This window comes from Lathamus discolor, chromosome 4, assembly GCF_037157495.1.
Source record: "Lathamus discolor isolate bLatDis1 chromosome 4, bLatDis1.hap1, whole genome shotgun sequence".
In the NCBI taxonomy this organism is placed as follows: domain Eukaryota; kingdom Metazoa; phylum Chordata; class Aves; order Psittaciformes; family Psittacidae; genus Lathamus; species Lathamus discolor.
The window spans coordinates 111,241,374-111,265,403 of NC_088887.1; the positions used below are offsets into that span (position 1 = coordinate 111,241,374).

Consider the following 24,030-nt stretch of genomic DNA (forward strand, 5'->3'; position numbering starts at 1 on the left):
CCTCTACAAGAAGCATGAGAAATATTTCCAGAAGTACTACCACGTTTTTTATGTCTGTGCTTTTTGTTTAGTCCTTACCTACCTGCCATTCTGTAATTGCTTGGTAGGACTTTTCTCCCTTTCCTAAGTGTCATTCAAAAGAGCATGTGCTCTGTCAGTTAAGTTTCATCTTCAGAGAACAAACCACTGTACCCCAGGACGATAGTTCTTCCCCACAGAAAAGCCAGGATGCGCTTTTGGTGCCAAGAATCAACAGAAATTTATGTCACCTTCATGAAAACATAATCACATGAAAACAAAAGACTCATCTTGCCATGTTGACCTTAACTTATAAAACAAAGACAAAGCATAAAAAATGCGGGAATACTGTACAAACAAAAATCACTGAAATGCTAATTAGACCAGAAATTCTTCACTGTACTGCTGTAAAAAAGCATAAGGTGTAAACTAAGGTAATGTCAGAGTATGCCAAATTTTATTCATATTTTTATATATAAAGACGATTCTGGAAGATTTATTAAACATGCCAGCATGGCCGTTACTTGAGTGGATTCTCCTATTACCCGTATTCATTGACTATCCAATTACAGTAGGTATTTTTATTTAAGGAGTAATGTATTCTGTGCAATCAGAATGGGATTTTTACGCTCAAAAAACAACTTCAATGTTTCCGACAGGAGTTTACTGCAGATATAGAATGACTGTTAGAGGCTTTAGAGGCATATCTGGTATGCTGAGCTTCATTGTCCAGTCAGTCTATTTTATCAAGGAAGCCTGAGCTACAAAAGCTGAATGTTTTTCATTGTTTCGTACTACTAAAGCAGTATTATAAAAATAAAATACCAACATAATTTACAACAGGAAAAAAAAGCAGCTGTACTATACTTGACTCCAAGTCTGAATCTGTATAAAGAAATGTCCATTTAACTAAGCTAAAAAACAAAAGCCCAACCCCAAGAACCCTCAGCTCCTTAAACATTTGGTTCTCAGGTTTTCTTTTATATTCACTGTAGCATTATCTTTCAAGGATAACCCCCCTTCTGAAATGTACTTTAGGTAGTTATTGCAAGACTCCTGGTTTTTAGATCATCCATTCTGCACGGTCACGTAACCATACAGAATTATTACACACAAGGCTCCAGCTATTTCACAAGTACACAAAAGTGATGAATCTTGGGGCTTTAAGATTGTAACACACCCAGTATGCCCAAGCAAAGTCCTTGCAGGTCACAAGGAACATCAAACCCCTGGTTGGTGCCTTGTGCTGTATGGTGAACATAAGCGGACAAAAAGTATTTTCTTGGTAACAGGTTATTGAAGAAAAAAAAAAACACCCTAGAACATCCGCCAAACACTGAGGAGTGTAAGCCTCATGGTTGCTCCTGCTCTAAGTTTTAACTGTGAAATACTGACTGGAACTGTTAAGACACTTGCTGCATAGAAACAGGTTTCTTCTAAAAATGTGCTGTATCCTTCCAAGTCACACCCAAGGTTTCCATCCAAAAAAGAGTTGGCTCAGATTTTTGGGATCCATGGCCTGCTGTATGAGGAGATTGACCTGTCCTCCCACACTGAGCACTGTTCCATCCTCAACACCTTTCAGCTTCTCCTGAAGTCTCAGCAGAACACGCTCAGCCACTTTGTTAAAACTCTGGTCATCTCTGCTGGCAGAATGAAAAACCAGAAAAACAAGTGCACTTGGTACGGACCCTGATCAACACAAGCAACATTCAATAGGAAACCATAAAGCAAGGTAATGGGGCAGGGGGCAGACAGTAAGAAAGAAATCTTGCACCTGGCTTTTCTTTTACATTCTTGTGGATCGGCATTGAGTGTGGAGTTCATGTCAGCCTCATCCTCTGGTGGCTGCTGCAAATACAAAGCTTTCAAGGGATTGATGGTCCAGTGGAAAAGAGGATCATAGAGCAGCACCTACACAGTAAATAAACATCTATTTAATTTAAATAGTTCATTATAGCTAGTTCAGTGCCGCAGCAGGAAGAGAAACACTCATAATGCTCACACTAATCACAATATTAGGAGGTGTTTTGGGGTTTGGGGTTTTTTCTTAATCCCATAGAACTGAGCTAAATTGCTTGGTAGACAATCCAACAATTAAACTGCATCTGACCATCTGCAGATATTGGTGTTGTTCACCCTTGACTCAGTTTTGCCACTCAGTCCCATTTCAGCAATGAAAAGGTCATTTTTTAATACACTAAAGATCATAATTAGTTTTTAATGCATAGTATAAGCTGCTTTTAAAAACCACTTTAATTCTCTTTGTGACTTATGCAAAGAGTATTTAATTCAGTTGGCACTGCTCATGCTAAGAATGTTGCACCATGGCTAGAAGCATTTAGATACTGAACAGGGAAAACTGCATATGCCTGAAACAAAGAGTTCCCATAGAAAATGCAAACTGGTCATAATTTTACTGAAGATTACATGAACTCACAAATCTGGCCAACACTACTGCATTCAAATTCAATAAAACCTCCCTACATAAGTATTTGGTATAGCAATGCATACGAAGACAAAGAGATGAAACTAAAGATATTCTGGCAGGTTACTATCAGAAAGAATGACAAAATGCTCACCTCCACAATAGTCAGCAAAGCTTCTTGGTTATTTCTCATTACAACCATTGTTTTCTCACAGCATCTAGAAAATATTTTCCTGTATTTTTTAGGTTCTTTTTGGCAAAATAGAACAGTATTTTTATCATTTAAAATATGGATATTTGTACCCTTCTTAAAGGATTTCTAACATCTGAGTAACCTCTCTGATACCTCCATTTTTGAAAAGAAAAAAAGAAAAAAGGAGAAATATAGAAATGTAAGACCAGAAGGAGAGTGAGTAGTTCATTGATTATATTCCCTATGGGAAAACGATTACCTGTTTCACTATCTTGATACGTTTCTATCTGCAGAATTAACCAAGTTAACACTGACCCTTGGCTGGAGGAAAGCATGTGTGAGAGACTTGTGGGGTTGCTTTACACAAAATGAGCAGATCCAGTGGGCAGACATTGAGCTATTTCTGAAATCTCTCCAATGAGTTTAGTTACCAAAGTGGTAAATAAAATTTTACATGCATTCCCAAGCAAACTAAACTTGTGGAAGGAATACGAAACTCTGCTTTATGGGACAGGTATTCCAGTGAAAGACGGATTAGGCCTCCTGTCTACTTCAGGATAAGAACACACCCAAAAAAGGTAACTGTTCACACCCAATCCTGCAGTGACTTGTTTATGCCCTTGCACCTAGGCTGCTAGTTACCAGCCAGTTTGGCTGAGGCAGAAACAGTATCTGCACCAGTGCCTTTTATACTGTATTTACTTCAGCTAGAGCCAAACAATTCATGTTTTCCTATATCATGGGACAAAGGTTTCAAAAATAACATGAAATTGTGAATTTGACAGCATCATGTTTAGAATATAAGTGGTAGTGACTGTCCTTCACAGGACAAAAGTATTAGGAACCACTTATTAATGGTAATTACTACCTTACAAAGACAATGCTTACACTATGTACTTTTTCAAAGTACCTGGGGTTTGCAAGCACTATATTCATGAACATTAGGGATGTTTTGAATGAGAGAAATGTTCTGCTTTTTAGGGCTCTCTTGGGTCATTTCCAGGAGATAGGGTGGAAGTTGACAAAAACTCAGCCCTTTTTGGGATGTTTCTGGTTTGCAGCTCAAATCTGTCGTGGGATTTATATTTTGCACTTGCAAAGTGATATCAAATGAATGATCCAAAAGAGGAAAAAGACTGCAAAATACAGAAAACTGAACAGAAATAAGAGATAGAACAAAATGGTTCAAAGAAATAGTTCTGAATATATAGTACAGTTCTGAAAGAAAAAAAATCTGGCAGTTTAAATCAACTGATGAAATTTAGCCGTGGAACCTTTGGAAGCACTGAGCCACCCTTAAATTCCAGAAGAGGGTGACAATAACCCATTAGTTAGTGAAGAATATTAAGAGCTGGGTAACAATAATGAACTTGCAATTGATTATATAAATAAGAGCATATGAGTTAAAGTAGAGCATTTAGTTTGGATATCATCAGCAGAATGATATCCAAGGCACCAAAACTATTTAACATGTAACAAGCCTAATGCCAGATGTACTCTGCTGCCTTCTGCCCACTGTGTGATACAGGAGCACTTACCTTCTGAAGACTCCTTCCACGCCAGTAATACCCATTCCATCCACAATGTCCCTGGTTAATCTAAATGGAACAGTCTCTGGTGTGGGAAGGATTTTACCTTGCTCAAAAGCAACCCCTAAATGAAAGGATAATAAATGTTTTTAAAAATGTTAAGTAAAGAAAAAATACAGTCCTCTTGCCTGTCCCACTTACCCAAATCTATATGCACTAGTTCTGCTGTTTGTTCATCTATCAAGATATTCTGAATATGTCTGTCTCCAAGTCCAAGGATGTAGCCAACTAAAACAAAAAGGTAGGTGCTGAAACCATAGTTACATGCCATAAAAACAGAGCTAAGATTTAACAGAGAGGATTATTAGAATCACGGTAATACATGCAAACAAATTAAAAGTGGGCATATTTCTTCACCCATGTATACATACTACTCCAGTAAAGTGCATATGCCATTCCACAAATACAAAAAGAAAAGGTTAACCGAATGCAATTGCAAGGTTATTCTCATACAGACGTATATCATTTTGGCTACTCCAGAGGCTTCTTGCCCATTTGTCTCCACGGATAGATTAAGCAAACAATTCCACAGCTTTCAGAAAAACCCAACAAATCAAAGACATAAAGCAAGTGCACAATAAATTAGGGTTTGTTATTATTACTGTACTGCAATTTATACCTGCTACTGGTTTCCTATTAGCTGATGGGCACAGACAGCAGTAACACTTCCTACAAAAACCTTTCATCTCAATTCTGCTAAACTGTTTATTTACTTAAAAGATTAAGCTTTTCAACTCAGTTAAAACATTTGAGGCTACAGATGAAATGAATAAATGATAAATCAAAACATCAGAGTTCAGTAGAAACGTTAAAACAAAACCCTACTAGAACCTAAAAATACAAACCACTAAAAATACAAAACCAAGAAGCACAGAATTTCATTTTGTCGTTCTAATGAAGAAAGGGACGGTGGAGAGAAATTAATCAGAAATCTTCAATACCAAAATAATGTTGGTGTTCTTGCTAGCTTGTTTTTGCCCCTTGCTCCTCCTTTGCTTATGTGTGACAAAAGCAGAACAGCCATTACCTCGGAAGTAGTATAAACCCTTTGTTTATACATAATCTAAAAAGCCAGCGTTAATAATCTAGTATCATACCTATAGAAGATGTAGCCACACTGCGGGTATATGCCAGTCGTTTTTCAAACCACACAGCTGGATCCAAGAATTTTTCCATGCAGAAATAACGAAACACAGGTTGGAAATTCTCACAGAGTTCCATGAAGAGGATGTATTTCTCCTCAGAGCTTTTCTTTTGTGCAGCCTTTAAACACGTAAGAAACATTTTCCCCATGACTGACTGTTCTGGAAGGTAACTACCTCTTCCTCTGAAAGGAATACATTCCTTTTTTCTACTCCCCTCCCCCAAATGCTGTTCTCAGTCCTTTCTCTGACCTATAGATTACTGTCTTTTTTCACAACAATCACTAATGCACCTATCACATTTACTAAATAACTCTGTTTTCATACATAACTCAGAAGCTACATGGAAAAAACACTCCTTTTCCTTTGGTTGCAGTTGTATGTACTTTATGTGCATGTACAGGTAAATGTATCTTGTTGAGAGTTATTTCCCCTTGCAACTCTGCTGGTACCTTTGCCTATCTGATAGCTTCATGTCACTGTGAGAAGGTCACTCTCACATGCACAAGCTGCACAATGCAAAAATTAAATATACTTTTATCCTGTTAATACTACACAGATATAAAAAGACATAATTTCTTGCACCATCATGGCTTTATAAAGTAACAAGCAAACCTGTCTGTATTTTTCTTAATGTCTGGTGAGGTGGTTTGTGGAACTAAACTAAACTAAAAGTCTGAAGATCTATTAATTACGTCTATTTATGCCACTGGTCACATTATTGTACACTAAAAGAATAGCATATAATTCTCCATAAATTTCAGCCCCCAGTAAAGAATGAGCTAGCTATTTTATTACTTTTGCAGTTGTTATGACTTACCATCATCATTTTCTGACAGTGAGAACTGGAGTAATCTTTTGGCCTGTATCTCTTGTGAGCTCCCTCTTTGACACCCACAAGGAACTCCCCGATGGGTGTTGTTCTTGAGCACCACTCAAGAACACCACTTCTTTGAGACAGGGGAACCACCTGTAAAAACAAAACCACTGCTGCATCAGGGAGGGTCATACACTCCACTGTGAATACACATACTGCAGAGCATGGATGCATTATTTGTGGGGCTTTTTAAAAAGGCAAAAGACCAAACCATACAGCTGACCACAATACACGTTTTAAATACACATGTATACACATATAAAACACACTCAAGGTTTTTTCTGTGAAATACTTGCATTTTTTCCTGGCACAGAGAACCTTTCACTGCCTACTTCACTACAATGTTTCTACTCAATTTGCATGTTTGTATCAGTATTCTAGATGACCTCAGAGTGCCCACAGCTTGCCATGTGTCACTGGGATCATACAAGCATTGTGCAAACACATGGTACCTGCGGGAACATACTAGGCTCATCTCTGCTTCCCACCCTTCATAACATACAGCCCTTCATAACTGGCTGTAACAGTTACCTCAACTGCTGTAGCAAACAGAACTGGCCAGAACAAGCAATCTCCTGTCCTCAGGAGACAGCTACTCATGCTAAGAATGTTGCACCATGCTACTGCCCATTTCCTTCAGTTTTCTTATGAAGTTCTCTATCTTATCATGCAACACCTGTTCTCTTTTTTCCTGCCCCCATTCATTTTTTCACACATAGAAACCTGAGTCTTCATTGAAAATTATTCAAAAAAATGTGACTCTTAACTCCACCTGTGAATTCTTAAAACTACACCAGCAATTCAGAATAGCTTCTTCAGAGATTCTGGAGAGCACACTTCCTATTTGTCAAAGACAAGAACTTTTACTTAGAGAGTACTTATTCAGAGGTCACCTTCACAGCTATTATTATAATCCCAAGCACATAAAAAGGAAGGAGGAAAGTTCCTGTTCAAACACATTTTCTGCATTCACCATAAGAATTTATTGCTGCATTCCCAATTCCAATAAAAACAGTTCTGCAATTCAAATTCTGCATGAACAGACCCTAGATGGCTCTTTTGGATTTTCTGGATTCAGCTGTAAGGCATACCACAAGACTAAGATTCATTATTAATTAATCAAGGAGTATTGCAAGACTAAAATTAATGAGAATTCATAAACAAACTTGTATGCTCAAGTAGCAATTTACAATTCAAGGACAATGCCTGCTTTAATTTCTTTTCAATTATAAGTTAATTTAAAGACAGCTTTGAAGAATATTGAAATATATATTAGGCATCAGAATTTTTTCTTAGGATTTGGGAAAAAATTAATTGTAATAAGTATTTTAATGATTAAATTGTATTGTTTATTCCATACTTTAAGGAGCAGTGACTATGTTAATAACATAAATAAATACACTTCATGTCAAGAAGAGGAGACTGAGGAAATACGTTTTTACTGGTAGTGTTCATTCCTCTGCTGCAGCAGCTGATCAGGGTTACCTTGTATCTTCGGATGGTTAATTTTCTCTTGCGCGTTTCACTGTTTTGCTGGAGCAATGTGTTGCACATCTGGAAAACCTGTTGCATAACAGCATCTTGTCTCAGGTCATCATGTCCCTTTAGAGTAAGCAGAAAAAGCAGTTGAAGAACACTTCCAGCATTCAACTGCTCGTTCAGTAACGTCAGGAGAATTATTAAAAAAAAAAAAAATCCACAAAACCCAATTTACTTTTCCACTATAATCACCTGTAATAAAATGTAATTAACAATTGGGTTTTTTTCTCTTTGTTTTTCTAATAGTGCTCACCTCCTTACGTGGAACCATCATTAACTTAAATCATTGCCTTTTTCTTCTGGTTTTTTTGGACAAATGCTATTTCATTAAGGTTTCAGTCATCCCACATGCCCTACGGTACCCTTCTGAAAACCAGGTGTTTCATTCACCACATTCAGCAATCCAGCACACAGCTGAAGAGGCAGCCGTTGCTACTGCAGCTCTGATTACTGGATGCAGATGTAGCAATGCATGCTTCTCTTGACAACTTCCAAAACTACCCCATACTAAACAGAAAAGCAGAATTCTCCAAGCAGCTGCTGAATCCTTACATTCAAAGACAGATGGCATAAAATCAACTCCATTTCAAAAGAAAAGGTCTCCCTAGTTGAGACATGACCACACAAGTTGCAGGTCTGGGAGCTGTCAGGTAAGCTACTGTATATTACATACATTGTTGAAAAAATATTTACCAAAATATTTATTATTATTATTCTATGATTATTTATATTAAATTATTGTTATATTACTTATTACTACTTTGTAATTTCCTTTACTAAAGCATTCCTGAACTGAGAAAACTGAACTGTGAAAAGCCTCCTCGTGGTACAGAATTCATACAGGTAACAGAACCTACCTTCACCAGCTGCCTCCTTTCTTTACCATCTGATCCTACACAATCTATTATTTTAGGCAGATTCACGCCTCCTGCTAAGTGAAATTCTGGCTTAAAAGACTTTATCGTCACCAAATTTTCATATTGTCCTGTGGGATCAACCTGAAATTATAAATTAGTTTAAAATTAATACAGAATCACAGAATGGTTTGGGATGGAAAGGACCTTAAGATCACCTAGTTCCAACCTCCCTGCCATGGGCAGGGACACCTCACACTAGACCATATCACCCAAGGCTCTGTCCAACCTGGCTCTGAACACCACCAGTGATGGAGTATTCACAGCTTCCCTGGGCAACCCATTCCAGTGCCTCAGCACCCTCACAGGAAAGAATTTCCTCCTTATATTCAATCTAAACTTCCACTCTTTTAGTTAAAACCTATTACCCCTTGTCCTGTCACTACAGTCCCTGATAAAGAGTCCCTCCCCAGCATCCCTATAGGCCCTCTTCAGGTACTGGAAGTCTGCTATGAGGTCTCCATGCAGCCTTCTCTTCTCCAGGCTGAACAGCTCCAACTTTCTCAGCCTGTCTTCATATGGGAGGTTACCTCCATTTCTCTCAGAGAAAGTTGTAATAAGGTGTTTGGAAACCTCGTTAGAATAGCAGGTGCTAAATATTAATATGAGCACTGCATCCTCTATAATACCCACTAAGTCTACAAAAAAATATGCTGAACAAAGGAGTGAGCTTGATTCCTCCTTGTTCTCCTGGTAGAGAGGACACAGTGCTGCAGACTGCCACAGCACAAGCTCTAACAGAATCTCAGCATGTCTCAACTGGCATTTTCCCAAGAAAATGTTCATGTATGGTTTGAGGGCATTAGATTTACATTAGGCTGCAAATGGACCCAATCTACAATCTTAAAACTGTTACAATCTACAGGATCTGTATCCGATCTGTAGCCTGAGGGACTTCAGGGAAGTTTGGCTGCATAACATTTAAATTTTAGGTGCCTGGCCCAAAAAACATCTCTACACTCCTGAAAATGGTAGGTATCCTCAGTAGAGTGTGGGGCATCTGAGTGCCTATGCACCCATCCCACCAAACACTTAAAATGGATTATTCACCATTAGTGAATGGTAAAAACATAAGCTGGCCATTTAGGAGCAGAAGCGTATCTATTAATTCTCACCCCTTTCTGAACGAACTCTGAGCTAGCACGTACAAACCAGGATATTCACATTCCCAAATCATCTCTGTGATTCAGGTAGCTCATCACCCCTTCTGATAATGAAAAATTAGTCATTAATAACAGTGGCAAAACCATACTGTAAGCCACAGTAAGAAAGACACTATCCATCAAATATGATACTTAAGGTCAAGGTGTTCTAAAATCTAAGGAAATCACCTCACCCTCATCTACAACCTGACAGGAAAGTAGCCCTGGTTGGCTGCCCTATAACAAACACAGGAATATGATGAAGCAATAGATGTCCTGACTACCACTGTAAAAAGCTGAAGCCGATTCTACAATTTGGTATTATAGTGTGTATTTATTTCAACTTCAGTCACCTTAATTTCCATGGTAGGAACCACAACATCATCCAAGTCCTTCAGTTTAACAATTGGCTGGTTAGCAGGAATACTTATTGCTTCTGTAATTAAAAGGAATTCATGCTTTTAAATTCAGAACTACAAACATACATCAAAGTTTACAAAACCCATGGATTTTGAGACCCAGAGCCTCACTGCATACTTATGTTGAGCTGACGAAGATGACCACAGACAATGAGAGTCTTCTGGAGTTTCATACTAGGAGTATGAACCTCACAGTGCAAGTAATTACTATGACTTTTAATCCAGACTAAGTTTATAAAAAATAGGACACAGTGCTAGCACAGTATCTCCTTTAACTAAGTATCAGTATTTAGAGATATACTTTTTAATCCAAGAAAATATAACTTCTCTACTAAAAAAAACAAAAAATGTATTTCCAAGACTTACTTCTTTCAGATTTCCATGGCGTAGCATCTACATTTGCTAATATGATGTAAGCATCACAAAGTGCTTCAATATGTCTAACCATACGAGCTCTTGTTTTTCTTACGATATTGATTATATTGCTAGCAGCCTCCATTCTGTCCTAGAAAACCCCAATGGAATACAAACATCAAATCCTGCAAACTACACCTTGTAATATTAAAGATGCATCATAACATGCAGTCAAACAAGTACAATTGAGACACATCCCATGAAAACAGAGGACATTGCAATAATGGGCAGCCCTTTGTGATATGAATAGAAATAAAGTGAAGAAGTGTTCTGTGTTGTCTAATCTGAGATAATGAGTAAAGTAAAATACTACTGGGAATGGAGACAGTGCATATCTGTTCAGACAATGTGTGAAAAACCTGCAAAAATTCTTCAGGAAGAGAGACAGGCAGTTTTGGATGTTCTTCCATCATTTTTCTGTTTCCATTATTTCCTCCCAACTGAAGAAAAAGCCTGTATACAAAAGGCAAAAATCTGACCGTGTGTCCCTTCTGTGCCTAACTCTTGAGACACTTGGTGGAGATCAGTGTAATCCTGCTCCTAAGAGTGGGACCACAAAAAACAACAAATCTAAGAGCAACATGAAAAAAGGCCACATGAAAACATGGTGAAAAATTGTTATCACAGCAGGAAAAAATGTAATGACAACCAACCATGCCAGGTCTATAGAGATGGGGTAAAGAAGGGGCATTAATCTAGATACGAGATGATTCCAAAGACAGGTTCCAACAAAAATTAAGCAGTAACAACTTTAACTCAAAGCCATAGTCTGCTATAACCCATCATCATGGCTTTTAACACAAAAATGTCATATAAAGGAATGAAAGATACACTGCACAAGATTAAATACTTAGAACAGATGTTATCACTCAAAGCAGAAAAAATACTCAATTCAGTATTATTTTGTGTATTTTTAACAATCAACCCACTTAAGTCTTTGTGACATCTAAAATGCCTTTTACAGAATCACACATCAAGGACATTTATCACAAAATTCTTCATTTGTTGCAGGAAATGTTAAATATGTTTTGTTCAATCCCATAATTACTCCTTTCAATAATAATGACCAATGTATGAACAAAAGCAGGGTTTCTTATTATTAAAGCACTTTTTTCCTCCTACTGCTCTTCCTTAAAAAAGAAAATGAAAGGACTGAATCTGATGGACAGAATAGAAATTTTTGTAATCACCACATCAAGCTGGGAGATATCTCTCGGTGCATTTTTCATTAACTCGTTTCTTCTTATTGCATTTCGTTTTGTGAGGAGTTCATCTTTGTTGGCATTTGCCAAAGCTAGTATTATAAACAAAGTATGATGGGGATGATCCAGTGAAATTCTAGCTATTAGCTGTCAAGAAAAACAATAAGATCCCATTATTGAAAACTGCACAGAAGAAAAAAAACCACACATTAAAAATTATCAATTCTTTTGAACTTCTAAGTTTCCTAATAAGAAATAAAAAGTAAAACTTCGATTGCATTTCCACAGCTAAAATACATTCAAAGCATACTTCTATACCTGCATAAGACTACTCTTAAACAACAAGGAAATCAATTAAATAGCAAGCAAAAACGTCCCCTCTATACTGATTTTGCAGCACTCATTGTTAATACACCCTTATCACCTACATAACTCCTTTAGCTGTAATCGCACAAAGGAAGATATGTATCATTTAGAAGTATGCATGATGAAGCCAATCATCTTATCTTTAGATACAACAAGCATAAATTACATTATTCAGAACTTCATGAAATCCTAGACCACCCATCAACTTGGTTCCCATCCGAGCAGCCAGCTGGTACATCAGAGGCAAGAACTTGTATGAAGGGATCTTCTTTGCATTTTTCTGTGGTAGAAAAAGTTCAGTTAGAAAGCGGTACAAAACACAAAAACCCTGTAATCACAAAATACCAGGTGTAAAGGCTAGCAATTTTGGTCTTGCTTTTTTTTAAACTGGGAATAATCATTGCTGTATGATCAAACGGCAATCCAATGAGTATCACATCATCTTGGTCCATGTATCCTAAATGCTGCAAGTCCTTCATAAGAAAACTATTTTCTATTCTCTCAGAGCAGAGCTTAGATATGCTGATTCAGAATTCATTTCCAGATTCTTTGTGGCAAGAGACAATCCTAATTAACACATACAATCTAGTTTAAGACATGTAACAATTGTTCGTTAAAAATGAGTGAAGAAACACTTTCTATTTTTCAAAGTTAATTATAACACAAAGCAATTACACAGACATCTGTTATAAACAATCATTCAGGCTAAGAACTATCAGATTTCCTGCACGATTCTAGAAATGATAGAACCAGCCTGAGAACTGGTTCTAGACCAGGAACTTTGCTGGTCCCTGGCTACTGTGTTATACAGAAACTCTAAAAGTATATCCTTTCACCTAGTATTATGTATAATATAAGCTAGAACAAAGTAGTAAAGGATGCTGGAAGACAATCGTCTTCCAAGGTTTGTGAAGAACAAGGTGACAACAGTGAACAGATCATGAGATTGTCATACTGACTTAACCATACAGACTTGTTAAATTAAAATGCTAAATTAAATTGAATTAATTTAAAATACACTGTGAATTATAGCTCTTTGATGAAAAACTGATGTGCAATGACTGAAAAAATTGATTTTTGAAGGAAAAGTTAAGGAGATACACAGGAAAGCATACTGCACAGCACTGTATTTCATCTTCTAGAAACAAGGAGGACAAGAAGAAACATGGATAATACCATGTCAAAGCATAAGAAAAAGCAGTATCAGACATATACCTTCATCAGTTCATTGACTCTATCAACTCCAGAATTTTCAAGCCATAGAGAACAGAGTCGAAAGATCCACATATCATGTTCTTCTCCACTTAGTAAACAGCTGATATAGTTCTCCACTGCTTTACACAAGAAACGTTTACGATCCTCAGTTAGGGCACGCATGGCACATTCATCCAGTTGAAGTTCTCGCTGAACTTTCACTGTATATCTGTGTAAATAGAAATTATTTTTAATCAACAAATTATCTCTTAATGAACTTACAGCAGGTCTGTCACAAGTTCTCTCACTAATTTATCATTTTTTTAACTTGTTTTGTATGTACAAGCACAATAAATGAAACAACTGAGAAACCAAATTGTGGGAGCCACTCCTTTAGCGTATGTTCACACAGACCCACCACTTTAAGTAAATTTTCAGTGGTTTTGTTTTTTCTTCTTAATGATTTAATCTCAGTATTGGGTCGTAAATATGAATATCCAATACTGATCACTTCTGGATGGACTTTAGTTTCCAACAGCTGAAGTTCAATTTTTTCTGCTCATTTGCAACTGCATTTACTAAATCTTCAAGAATTCTGTATTAAGACGAATTCTACTCTTTCACCAAACCTGAAATGGAGAAAAATCTCAAAATTATTGATTTTCACTCTGTAGTATTCCCTCTGTCAAATAAACTGAACAGACCCAGGGAATAAATGTGAATTCTGGGCCACGACCATCCGTGCTGTTTAATTGTTGTTAATTCTCCTTGGCTTAGTTTTCATCCACACTACCTACCTAGCACTCTCCTAGACCATGTTCAAGCACATTTCAGAAACTATTTGCAAGCAGCACTACAGATTTGGCCACTATTTTGTGCAGAAGGAAAAATTCAGCTGTAGAGATGTGACTCATGCTATACCACTTGTTCAGAGAATTAGTAAAGATGGAGCCTTTGATAGCACCATAGTCACCACCTCTCCATTTGGATGCTCACCTATTTGCCTCAGCTTTACACTCCTTGAGGAGAATGACCTCCTCCTGGGCCTTCTTCAGTAATGTCTGCTTATTTTCAAACTCTGAGGATTTCATGTAATTCTCAATTCGCTGGTACTGGTTATCTGAGAAACGAGCCAAAGACAGGAAAGCCTTCATCTTCCCTTTCTTCAGCTCATCACTGCTGTCTCCACTGTGGCTTGAAGCAACTTCCACAGCCTAGAAGGGAGGTTACAGTAAAGATGAGACTGATAATCAAATTAATAGTGCTGCATAATACTTGATTAAACTCATATTATCAGAGAAAACCAGAATGGTTGAGTTTGGAAGGGACCTCTGCCAGTCATTGTGTCCAACCCCCTTGCTCAAGCAGGGTCAGCTGCTCAAACAGGTTATTTCATGTTGCCTATGATGGAATATGTATGCATATAAAATAAACCTACTAGGCTGAGTATTTTTCTCTTACTTGAATTTAATCTTTGAGGAGTGTTTCAGTGAGAACGGTCAAAAAGATTACACTGTATGAAACATTTTTAATAACCATACAGAAGTCTCCTACAACTATCATTTAGAGTAACTAGGCATGAAGTTTTACAATAGTTTTACAGTAATTTTACAACTTATAAGATGGTGAAAAAGGCAGTCCCAAAAGTACAAAAACCAAAAGGAAATTGCGTGTGAAAGTCTTTGATTCAAATCTTCAGAGTGAAGAAAGCATGTACAGAGTAACAGAGAACAGCAACTACGGAGAGTTTCACAAGTTAGCATGAAATAAAGAAGTTCAGAGCGGACAAATGTTAATAAAAATATTTCTATTACTAAGAGTTAAAAAAATACAGTATTTAGAAATATCAGAACAAGACTTTCTAGAACTTGGCAAAAGAATATTACAAATACAATACCCATACTGAAAATACAATAAGTGAATGATCTGTCCTAAAAGGGAAAAGATGGGGATGGAGTGGAATAGAAAAGGAAAAGGAGACTAGTAGTTGTAATCACTGCACTTCTAAACTAATATTACATGGAAGTTTTATTGTGAATTTTACAGCGCCATATTCTGAATATTTTATAAGATTCAGTGTTACACAATACTATGTGGATACTTTTATACAAAGCCATATTTTCAATCCAGAAAAAAAAAGGCTGCATTGAAAAATGTATTTAACACCATATTTTAGCACAGCATTATCTCCAAGACTGTACATTTCAAAGACTGGACGCACCTTTTCTAAGTATTTCTGCATGATGACTGTAGGGTTTTCCAAGCATGTTTCTGCTAACCAGGTTCCACACAGCCTCAGACATTCTGTATATATCAATTTCAGATGAGGATCATTCTCAACCTTTTAGGAAAGCAAGTTTGGGAAAAAAAAAAAAAAAAGAAAAAAAGAGGGAGACATAAAATAAAAATACCTTTTACATATGAGGTAAGCAATTTACAAAGCTTTTAAACCCTTAATATAATTCAGTCACTTGGGTCTCTGAATATAATGTATCTACAGAGTCATTTACCATCCACATCTACTGTAGTCAATAACCTTAAATCACATTCACATCCTATGTGACTAAAAAAGATACTATATTTTTAAATACCTGAGAGTCTGAACAACGAAAATCAGAATGAATGAATGATAAAATGTCATAAAACTTAAATAAATTCACAGCATGTTTCCAGGACTGTATTTGCTAAGGTCCCCATTTAATCTGAAATACCATAGTACATTCTGTAGGAAACATTCAGGAACTGCAGTAACTATGTGTGATCATTAAATTTTTCAGGCAGACCTCTACATGGAAACTTGATTAAAAGTGTTCCAGAAAGATGATGGAGCAGGTTTCCAAAGAGGATTTTTCCAAAAGGTCGACATAAATTCACAGATTAAATAACTGAACTACTAAAAGAGGTATAAAAGTTTTTGCTTAAAACTGCCTTAATATGAGTGGCAGGTGGCAGATGTGACAGCAATATTTCAACAACTTCCAGGAAAGCACACGTCAGTAAGACTTTAATCAGAAGTGGACAAATTAGCAAAAAACTATTGATTATTAATTTCCAGCAATAGAGATTCCATCACCTCTTTAGGCAACCTGGTCACAGTATTTAGAGGTAAGGAATTTTCTTCCTGTATCTTAATCTACTGGCTACACTCTTGGTGATGTCCACCTTCACAGCCACAAAGATATGCCGAACCATTTTAGCTTGCTGTTCACTAGGACCAGCAGTCTTTTCTGGCAGTTACACTCCAGCCAATCAAAACCCTCCCTGTAATGCTGCTTGAGATTATTCTATCTCAGGTGAAGACCTCCCTACTCATCTAAAGCAATTCCTACTGGCACAATTTTCCAAACTATTGAGGTCTCTGTGACTGGTGGCTCTTCCTTTGAGAATCTCTCCAGTCACCTGTGCTGTTCAAAAAAGATACTAATTTTGAGGAGGCAATGACCAGTGAACACAAACACGGATGATGATACCAAGTTGTGCAGAAAACAAGGACAGATGAAGAACTGTAGACAAAAAATAAAGGACAATAAATAGAATAAAAAACCCTGATGAAATTACAAGCACAAAAAAAAGTGATGCATGAGGGGGAAAGAGACTTCCCATAACTTTACAGCTTATATAACACATACCTGAAACCAATTTGCATCTAATTTTTTTATCATACTTTTAAGAATATTCAGTGCAAGACTCTCTTCCTTTTTAGCCCAGAAAACCTGAGCTTCTTCTAGTTGCCATTCAGAAACTCTGCATCCTATTGGATTGTGTTGTTTGATCTGAAACATAGCCCTTTCTGGAAGCTGAAATTGAAAAAACACTATAATCAATTCTTTAAGTGAAATACATGTATCTCACAGCATGTTTTGTTTTTAAACTCCATCCTCCTTTGCTCTACTTGTGCAGCATATTCTGCCTAGCCATTGCTAAGAATTTATCTGCAGCAAAGAGATGAAGTTATTTTCCTATACTTGCAGAAAATCCTGATTTGTAACAAAAATTGACTATGGAATTAAACTTGACAAACCCCAAAATAATGTATAAAGTTCTTTCTGCAGCTTTACTCTGGAACACTACAGCAGTATGATGCAAGTGGAAGCTGCATATATAAAGCTGCACCAAAATAAAGTATTAGAGCTATAAGAACATTCTTCACTAATATCTTTTTTTTGATATTATATTCCTCATAGAGTAGCTTACAGTTATGAACAAAACTCAGACAACACAGCCATAAATACAATTAATGAATTAAGTTCTACATAGTTTAAGTCCCCAACTAACTGATTATTGAATAAACTTAGAATACAGTTCATCTTTGGTACTGTTGAAAAATGAAGTTCTTTGGAAAATTAACAAACTGAACATCCATCACTGATCTTTCCTGCAATTTGTACCTGTGTATTTTTAGCAGTTCTTGCCAACCTAGACAGCTCCACTAGATGTTTGGTCAGGATGTCTTTAATACATTCTCGTTTGGTATTTTCGTTTTCCTTTTCAAGCAAGATCTCCAAAACTACACTGCGCAGAGCCATGACAGGTTCCTGGAAACGGAAGTCGCTGTCCTTGAGAAGCTGGGACTGCCTCTGCCATTTCAAATAAGTATCATTCAGTTGTTGAGTAGTAACAGACCTGTAATTGTCACCAGAAGAACACGAGACCTGTTATTAATTCTTGCTAAATATTAGTGAAATGCAAAATAAGTAACAAAAGTAAATTACCGAGATTGTGAACAATCTACAGCTCAAAACCAAGAATGAGTCCATCAAACCCCACAAGATTAATATGCAGGGTAAACTGGCAGGCTTCCAGTTTTAAAAACCACAAAGACTAAGAGATCAACATTAGTAAGGTGAGCTCCGCCATAAACATTCTTGACAATGCATCAAAACCTGCTGTGCTTAAAGGTCCATCAGCAATGTGAATCGCCTTCAAACACAGGACTACTTGAAATATTAGAGAGCAAGATTCCTATTTTATTATATAGGTCATATATGAATCAAAATAAGCATATATTCTAGACTGTGACATTGTGGCTGTGTAGGCTGTCATTATATGTATTATTTTCTTAGACAATTCATTAACTGCAAATAGCAATGGTTCATAATGTCCTGGACACGCTAAAGGACTGCAGGATAATTATTAGCTACTAGACTGATTAAGGGTCTGTAGCATCTCCCATTTGAGGAAGGGCTGAGGGAGCTGGGCCAGTTCAGCCTAGAGAAGGCTCCAGAGAGATCTGATCAATATATATAAGTATCTGAGAGAATGGTGCCAAGAGGATGAGGCCAGACTCTTCTCAGTGGTGCCAGGTGACAGGAGAAGAGGCTATGGGTACAAACTAAAACACAGGAAATTCCACCTGAACACGAAGAAAATCTTCATTTCTGTGAGGGTGGCTGAGCACTGGAATAGGTTGCCCAGTGGCATTGTGGAGTGCCCTCCCTTGGAGATATTCAAGAGTCATATGGACACAATACTGAGCAATGTGCTCTAGGTGACGCTGCTTGAGCAGACAGGTTGGACTTGACCTCCAGCAGTCCTTTCCAACCTCAACCATTCTGTGATTCGGTGAAAACCATACCACTACAGCAGAAAAAAGCCCAACGTTAATAGCATTCCAGATATAAATACTCTCTTATGAGTAGGCTTTCTCTTAGGCTGAGAAAGTTGAGGCTGTTCAGCCTGGAGAAGGCTGCGTGGAGACCTCATAGCAGCCTTCTAGTATCTGAAGGGGGCCTATAGGGATGCTGGGGAGGGACTCTTCATCAGGGACTGTAGTGACAGGACAAGGGGTAACGGGTTAAAACTTAAACAGGGGAAGTTTAGATTGGATACAAGGAGGAAATTCTTTACTGTTAGGGTGGTGAGGCACTGGAATGGGTTGCCCAGGGAGGTTGTGAATGCTCCATCCCTGGCAGTGTTCAAGGCCAGGTTGGACGAAGCCTTGGACGAGATGGTTTAGTGTGAGGTGTCCCTGCCCATGGCAGGGGGGTTGGAACAAGATGATCTTGAGGTCCTTTCCAACCCTAACTATTCTATGATTCTATGATTAAAGAATAATATTAAGGATTCAGGTAGAATACTGATAGTAGTAGTGTTCCATGAAGAAAGTGATTCAAACTGAAACAACTTTCAACAGATCTATGAGTATCACTAAGATAAATGGAAAACATTTTTAGAAAGGAAACTAGAACAGAATAACTCAGTTACTTTAGTAAATCAAAGACTAGAAGATATGACAGCTACCTTGGAGCATGCTCAAAACAAAGGAAATAAAACAATTATTTTATAGACAGTATTGCCATAATATCATAATCACAGAATCATAGAATAGTTAGGTTTGGAAAGGACCTTAAGATCATCTAGTTCCAACCCCCCTGCCATGGGCAGGGATACCTCACACTAAACCATGTCACCCAAGGCACTGTCCAACCTGGCCTTGAACACTGCTAGCAATGGAGCATTCACAATTCCTTGGGCAAACCATTCTAGTGCCTCACCACCACCACAGTAAAAAACTTCTTCCTCATATCCAATCTAAACTTCCCCTGTTGAAGTTTTAACCCATTACCCCTTGTCCTATCACTACAGTCCCTAATGAAGAGTCCCTCCCCAGCATCCTTATAAGCCCCCCTTCAGATACCAGAAGGCTGCTATGAGGTCTCCACGCAGCCTTCTCTTCTCCAGGCTGAACAGCCCCAACTTCCTCAGCCTGTCTTCATACGGGAGGTGCTCCAGTCCCCTGATCATCCTCGTGGCCCTCCTCTGGACTTGTCCTTTTTATGTTGAGGACACCAGAACTGCACACAATACTCCAAGTGAGGTCTCACGAGAGCAGAGTAGAGGGGCAGGATCACCTCCTTCAACTTGTTGGTCACTATAATTAAAACTAAACCAGAAATAAATCCAGTCTGGAAATAAAGAGAATCTACATTCATCTTCACATAGTAAAACTAAAATCTATATAAAGACGAAGTTTGAGATGTTCATGAGTAAATTTTGTTGAGGTGATTTTATTTTTGTGCTAGACTCGATTACCAAAAATCTGAAAACTCAGAAAGGAGTATGAAAGAAGCTTAAAAACTACCTGGAAAACAGCAGACCTGTATTTTCCAACTCTCCAATTAGCTGTAGTCTGCAAAGAGTCGGATATAATGAATAAACCGACTCAAGACTGCCTTTGCAGAGCTCTTCTACTTCGTTCACTCTGGAGATTTAACAGAGAAATACTAAGTTAGGTTGTTTTAATATTCACAAGTAATTCCAAATATCCATAACAATTTCCTTATGGGGAACACAATTTCACCAGCAAAACTATTCAGTTCAGAATTTTTCATATTACCATAAGTGTTCAAAACATTAGCTTTTTTAATAAATGAAAACATTGTAAGCATATATCAACTCCAAACCGTAAGAGACAGCTCAGCTAGAGTAGTCAGCATTCAAATCCACTTAAGAGGACCACGAAGTAAGGGATGTACGCTACAGGAAATGCATTTTCAATTAGCACACAAATTGTATATGCACAGAAGACAAACTGAAGTTAAAAAAAGAAAAAAAAAGAAGCTTAGAAACGAAGTTGCACTAAGAAATATTCATTAATTCTATGCATGAGTCTTTATTTAAGCCCATAAAATCCCACAACAGTTTTTTAAACGTAACTTGTGACTACAAACACACACTGCATCTCTCTCTCACAGCACAGTATTTGCATGCAGTTACCTGGCATCTTTAAGACCATCATAGAAAGCAGAGAATTCCTTATCTCGTAAAGACTGAAGAGCATCATACAGTGATTCGTGGTACCCTGGTCTTCCTGCTTCATCGCTTAGAAATAAAACAAAAGTAACATAAAATAAAAGGAAAATTACAGTTCTTTTGCAAAGAAGCCCATTTTACCTTTATGACAAGTATTTTTAGTACTACATTTTCTGCAGTTGGATGGATTGCTGTCTTGCATGATAATCAATAACGCAAACCTTTAATTTTAAATAACTTTAGTATTTACAAATTCAAGATGTGCTTTTAAAACAAACAAAACCCACGAACTGATAGAATGTTTGGAATACATACAAGATGTTCAAGGTTGTATCAAAAATCCAGCACAAAACCAACTGCACATTAAAAAAAAATCAATCATGACATTTCTCAGAATGTTATGCTAAAAGATACATATAATGGTATGTATGCAACTTCAGTTCAGGATGTACAATTTTTTACATTTAACTTCAGAAATACTTATAAAAGGAATAGATAAAGAAAATCAGAAGGCTGAAAAAAACCACTGAACCCAGAGTTCAATTCAGTTTTCTCTTTGTCCTTCTCTTGATCCTCCTCTTCCATGCCATCTCATTCTCTCTCATCTAACATGTTATTTTTGTGATCCTGTATTAAAACTGAATATTCTATTTGCATAAGAGGTTTATAACCCTAGAGGTTTACACAAACCCTAATCCAGAGACAAAGTAAGCCCACGTATATGAATTTTGTTCTGACTGTGGCATGACACATGCCATTTGACAGGATATGTCTGTGAAGTCCTTCAAGTGCTTCTAAACAATGATCTAAAGACAGTGCAGGAAGAAAGAATGAACACCAGGAGCATGTTTCCCAGACCCATCTCTTTGTACAAGTCTTAGGAGAAAAATCCTCCATTCTCCTGACTACTAAAAGTTAACATAGAAGGAGTTACTGAAGACCCCACCACATAACTTCTGCTTTTGGCAAAATGTAGCAAATCTACTCTGTATTCCTCCTAAAATGTGGATGATGTAGCTGTATTAGGAAGGCTCAGAGTTCATACTAGATCCTGGCCAATCATATAAGATAACTAATGCCAGGGATCCAACATTGCATAAGAGAGGAGATTGCTCCTTACGAGGGAGGAGCCATGAATCAACACTGGTGTTTGCTTATCCAGGTCTTGATAACCTCTTGTGGCTTACCAAGTAACATTTTCCCCATTTGCTTATAAATTAACAATTTAAAACTATTTCTCCCTCATATGTACTTAAGACACATCTATCTGAGTCAAAATGGAAAAATTTCAGTTTATAGTTATGGACAATCAAAAAGAAGAATCAACTGTGTACAATTTCCCAAGAAAAAGAAAAGTGATGTGCTTAAAGGACAGCCAGATATAAGTGAAAAAATACTACTTTTCCATTCAATGATTAAGGTAAATTAGGTGACCTCCTTCATAGAAATTATATTCTATATTGTCCTTTTGTTTGGAACTGAAACCATTGCCTTTCAGTTAAAGAACTAGCAAAAAAAGTAAGTCAGTTTACTTGACAGAAGAGATATGGTCCCACTGCATAGTCCTCCATGCTGCCTGATAGCGTATTTCCTGTAGTTCTGCACTCCACTCAGTGTTTTCATGTTCCAGTCCTTTTAAATACATGGAAAGAGTGTGGCGCAGGCCAAAATTCTGCAAAGCCTGGAATTAACAAAATTACTGAAAGTTGGTTTTCCTCCTTTAATAAATGGAACTGGTGTTATAGAAGGCTTTGTTTTACCTTTGGAAACAAAAGACGACTTTGGGGGCAAAGCAGGACCATAAGTATTTCTAAACTCAGAACAATATAAGGCGAAAACTCTTACATAAGAATCACACTAATCACACTATTGATAACTGCAACCCCAGAAAAACAGTTTTGTTACTACTGTGACTGGCATTTTTTTTTAAATAAACTTCCATGCTGTGTTTCAAATGAACTATCTGCTCACATTTCTGCATTCCATCATTCCTGGGCAGTAAGTCTAAACTGGTTTTACTTCGAATGAACTGTTTTTCTTGGTGGGGGCATTTGAAAAAGTTTCCCAGCACTCTAAAACTACTAGCTGTTTGCAGACCATAATGACTATAATTGTGACCACTTACCCAAATGTGTGCAGCCATTATGAAGGAGGAACACAATGGAAGTTTTACAATGATACTAAATTATTTGGGGTAGGAAAAGTACCTTAGGAAAATGAAATGAGGAGAAACACAGATACACCTGTGCGATGTTATTACAGAAGCGGTGTAAATATTTTTAGGATAAAAACTCAACATATTTTTAAGGGCTTGAAACAAGACAACATCAATTCTATTTATTTATTTTATCAGAAATACCACGGTTTCAGTACAATAGTTGCCATAATGGAGAGGTTTAAAGAATGAGATAGCAAAAATAACCAATTACATTATTTTTTATATGCTGTCATTTTAGGAGTTGGCCAAATTCTGTGTAAAATTAAATATATTTATTTTTAAATATTTCACAAAATTCATTACCTAAAATAGGGATTACGGGTGAGTGACAAGAAGACTAGAAGCCTTCAGGTTTTCAGGACAAATATTAAATTGCCTTACATTATATGGTTTGGATGCCTACGACAGTGGGCTCTTTTTGTCCTAAAACAATTTTGCATTTACTACAAATGACTCCCAGAATGATGGATACCAATTCTTACATTCATTTCCTATTATAAAATAAAATTACCTCTATTATTCCTGCCTGGTGAGTAGATGGTGAGAGGCTTGCTTCAAGGTCATGTGTTACAAGGGCTTTCTCCCATACTGCTTCATGCTCATACGTTCTTATCCTGTTGTAA

The 24,030-nt window shown here is 37.1% G+C and overlaps 1 protein-coding gene across 1 annotated transcript in view; it reads right to left on the minus strand.

Annotated features, from left to right (window-relative positions):
• Nucleotides 1–234: 234 nt before the first annotated feature.
• The window catches only part of ATM (ATM serine/threonine kinase), a 63,133-nt gene continuing 39,337 nt past the window's right edge, over nucleotides 235–24,030 (minus strand). Inside the window, exons 42-63 of the mRNA XM_065678645.1 lie at nucleotides 23,919–24,021; nucleotides 22,722–22,870; nucleotides 21,154–21,258; nucleotides 20,519–20,638; nucleotides 17,826–18,060; nucleotides 17,067–17,234; nucleotides 15,659–15,778; nucleotides 14,434–14,651; nucleotides 13,459–13,666; nucleotides 12,410–12,523; nucleotides 11,866–12,024; nucleotides 10,628–10,766; nucleotides 10,196–10,278; nucleotides 8,644–8,784; nucleotides 7,733–7,849; nucleotides 6,191–6,340; nucleotides 5,326–5,491; nucleotides 4,370–4,456; nucleotides 4,178–4,292; nucleotides 2,601–2,664; nucleotides 1,796–1,932; nucleotides 235–1,661 (exon numbers count right to left, since the gene is read on the minus strand). Coding sequence (XP_065534717.1) covers nucleotides 1,481–1,661; nucleotides 1,796–1,932; nucleotides 2,601–2,664; nucleotides 4,178–4,292; nucleotides 4,370–4,456; nucleotides 5,326–5,491; nucleotides 6,191–6,340; nucleotides 7,733–7,849; nucleotides 8,644–8,784; nucleotides 10,196–10,278; nucleotides 10,628–10,766; nucleotides 11,866–12,024; nucleotides 12,410–12,523; nucleotides 13,459–13,666; nucleotides 14,434–14,651; nucleotides 15,659–15,778; nucleotides 17,067–17,234; nucleotides 17,826–18,060; nucleotides 20,519–20,638; nucleotides 21,154–21,258; nucleotides 22,722–22,870; nucleotides 23,919–24,021 — 3,079 coding nt within the window. The 3' untranslated portion in view covers nucleotides 235–1,480. The remainder of the gene's footprint in view (nucleotides 1,662–1,795; nucleotides 1,933–2,600; nucleotides 2,665–4,177; nucleotides 4,293–4,369; nucleotides 4,457–5,325; nucleotides 5,492–6,190; nucleotides 6,341–7,732; nucleotides 7,850–8,643; nucleotides 8,785–10,195; nucleotides 10,279–10,627; nucleotides 10,767–11,865; nucleotides 12,025–12,409; nucleotides 12,524–13,458; nucleotides 13,667–14,433; nucleotides 14,652–15,658; nucleotides 15,779–17,066; nucleotides 17,235–17,825; nucleotides 18,061–20,518; nucleotides 20,639–21,153; nucleotides 21,259–22,721; nucleotides 22,871–23,918; nucleotides 24,022–24,030) is intronic.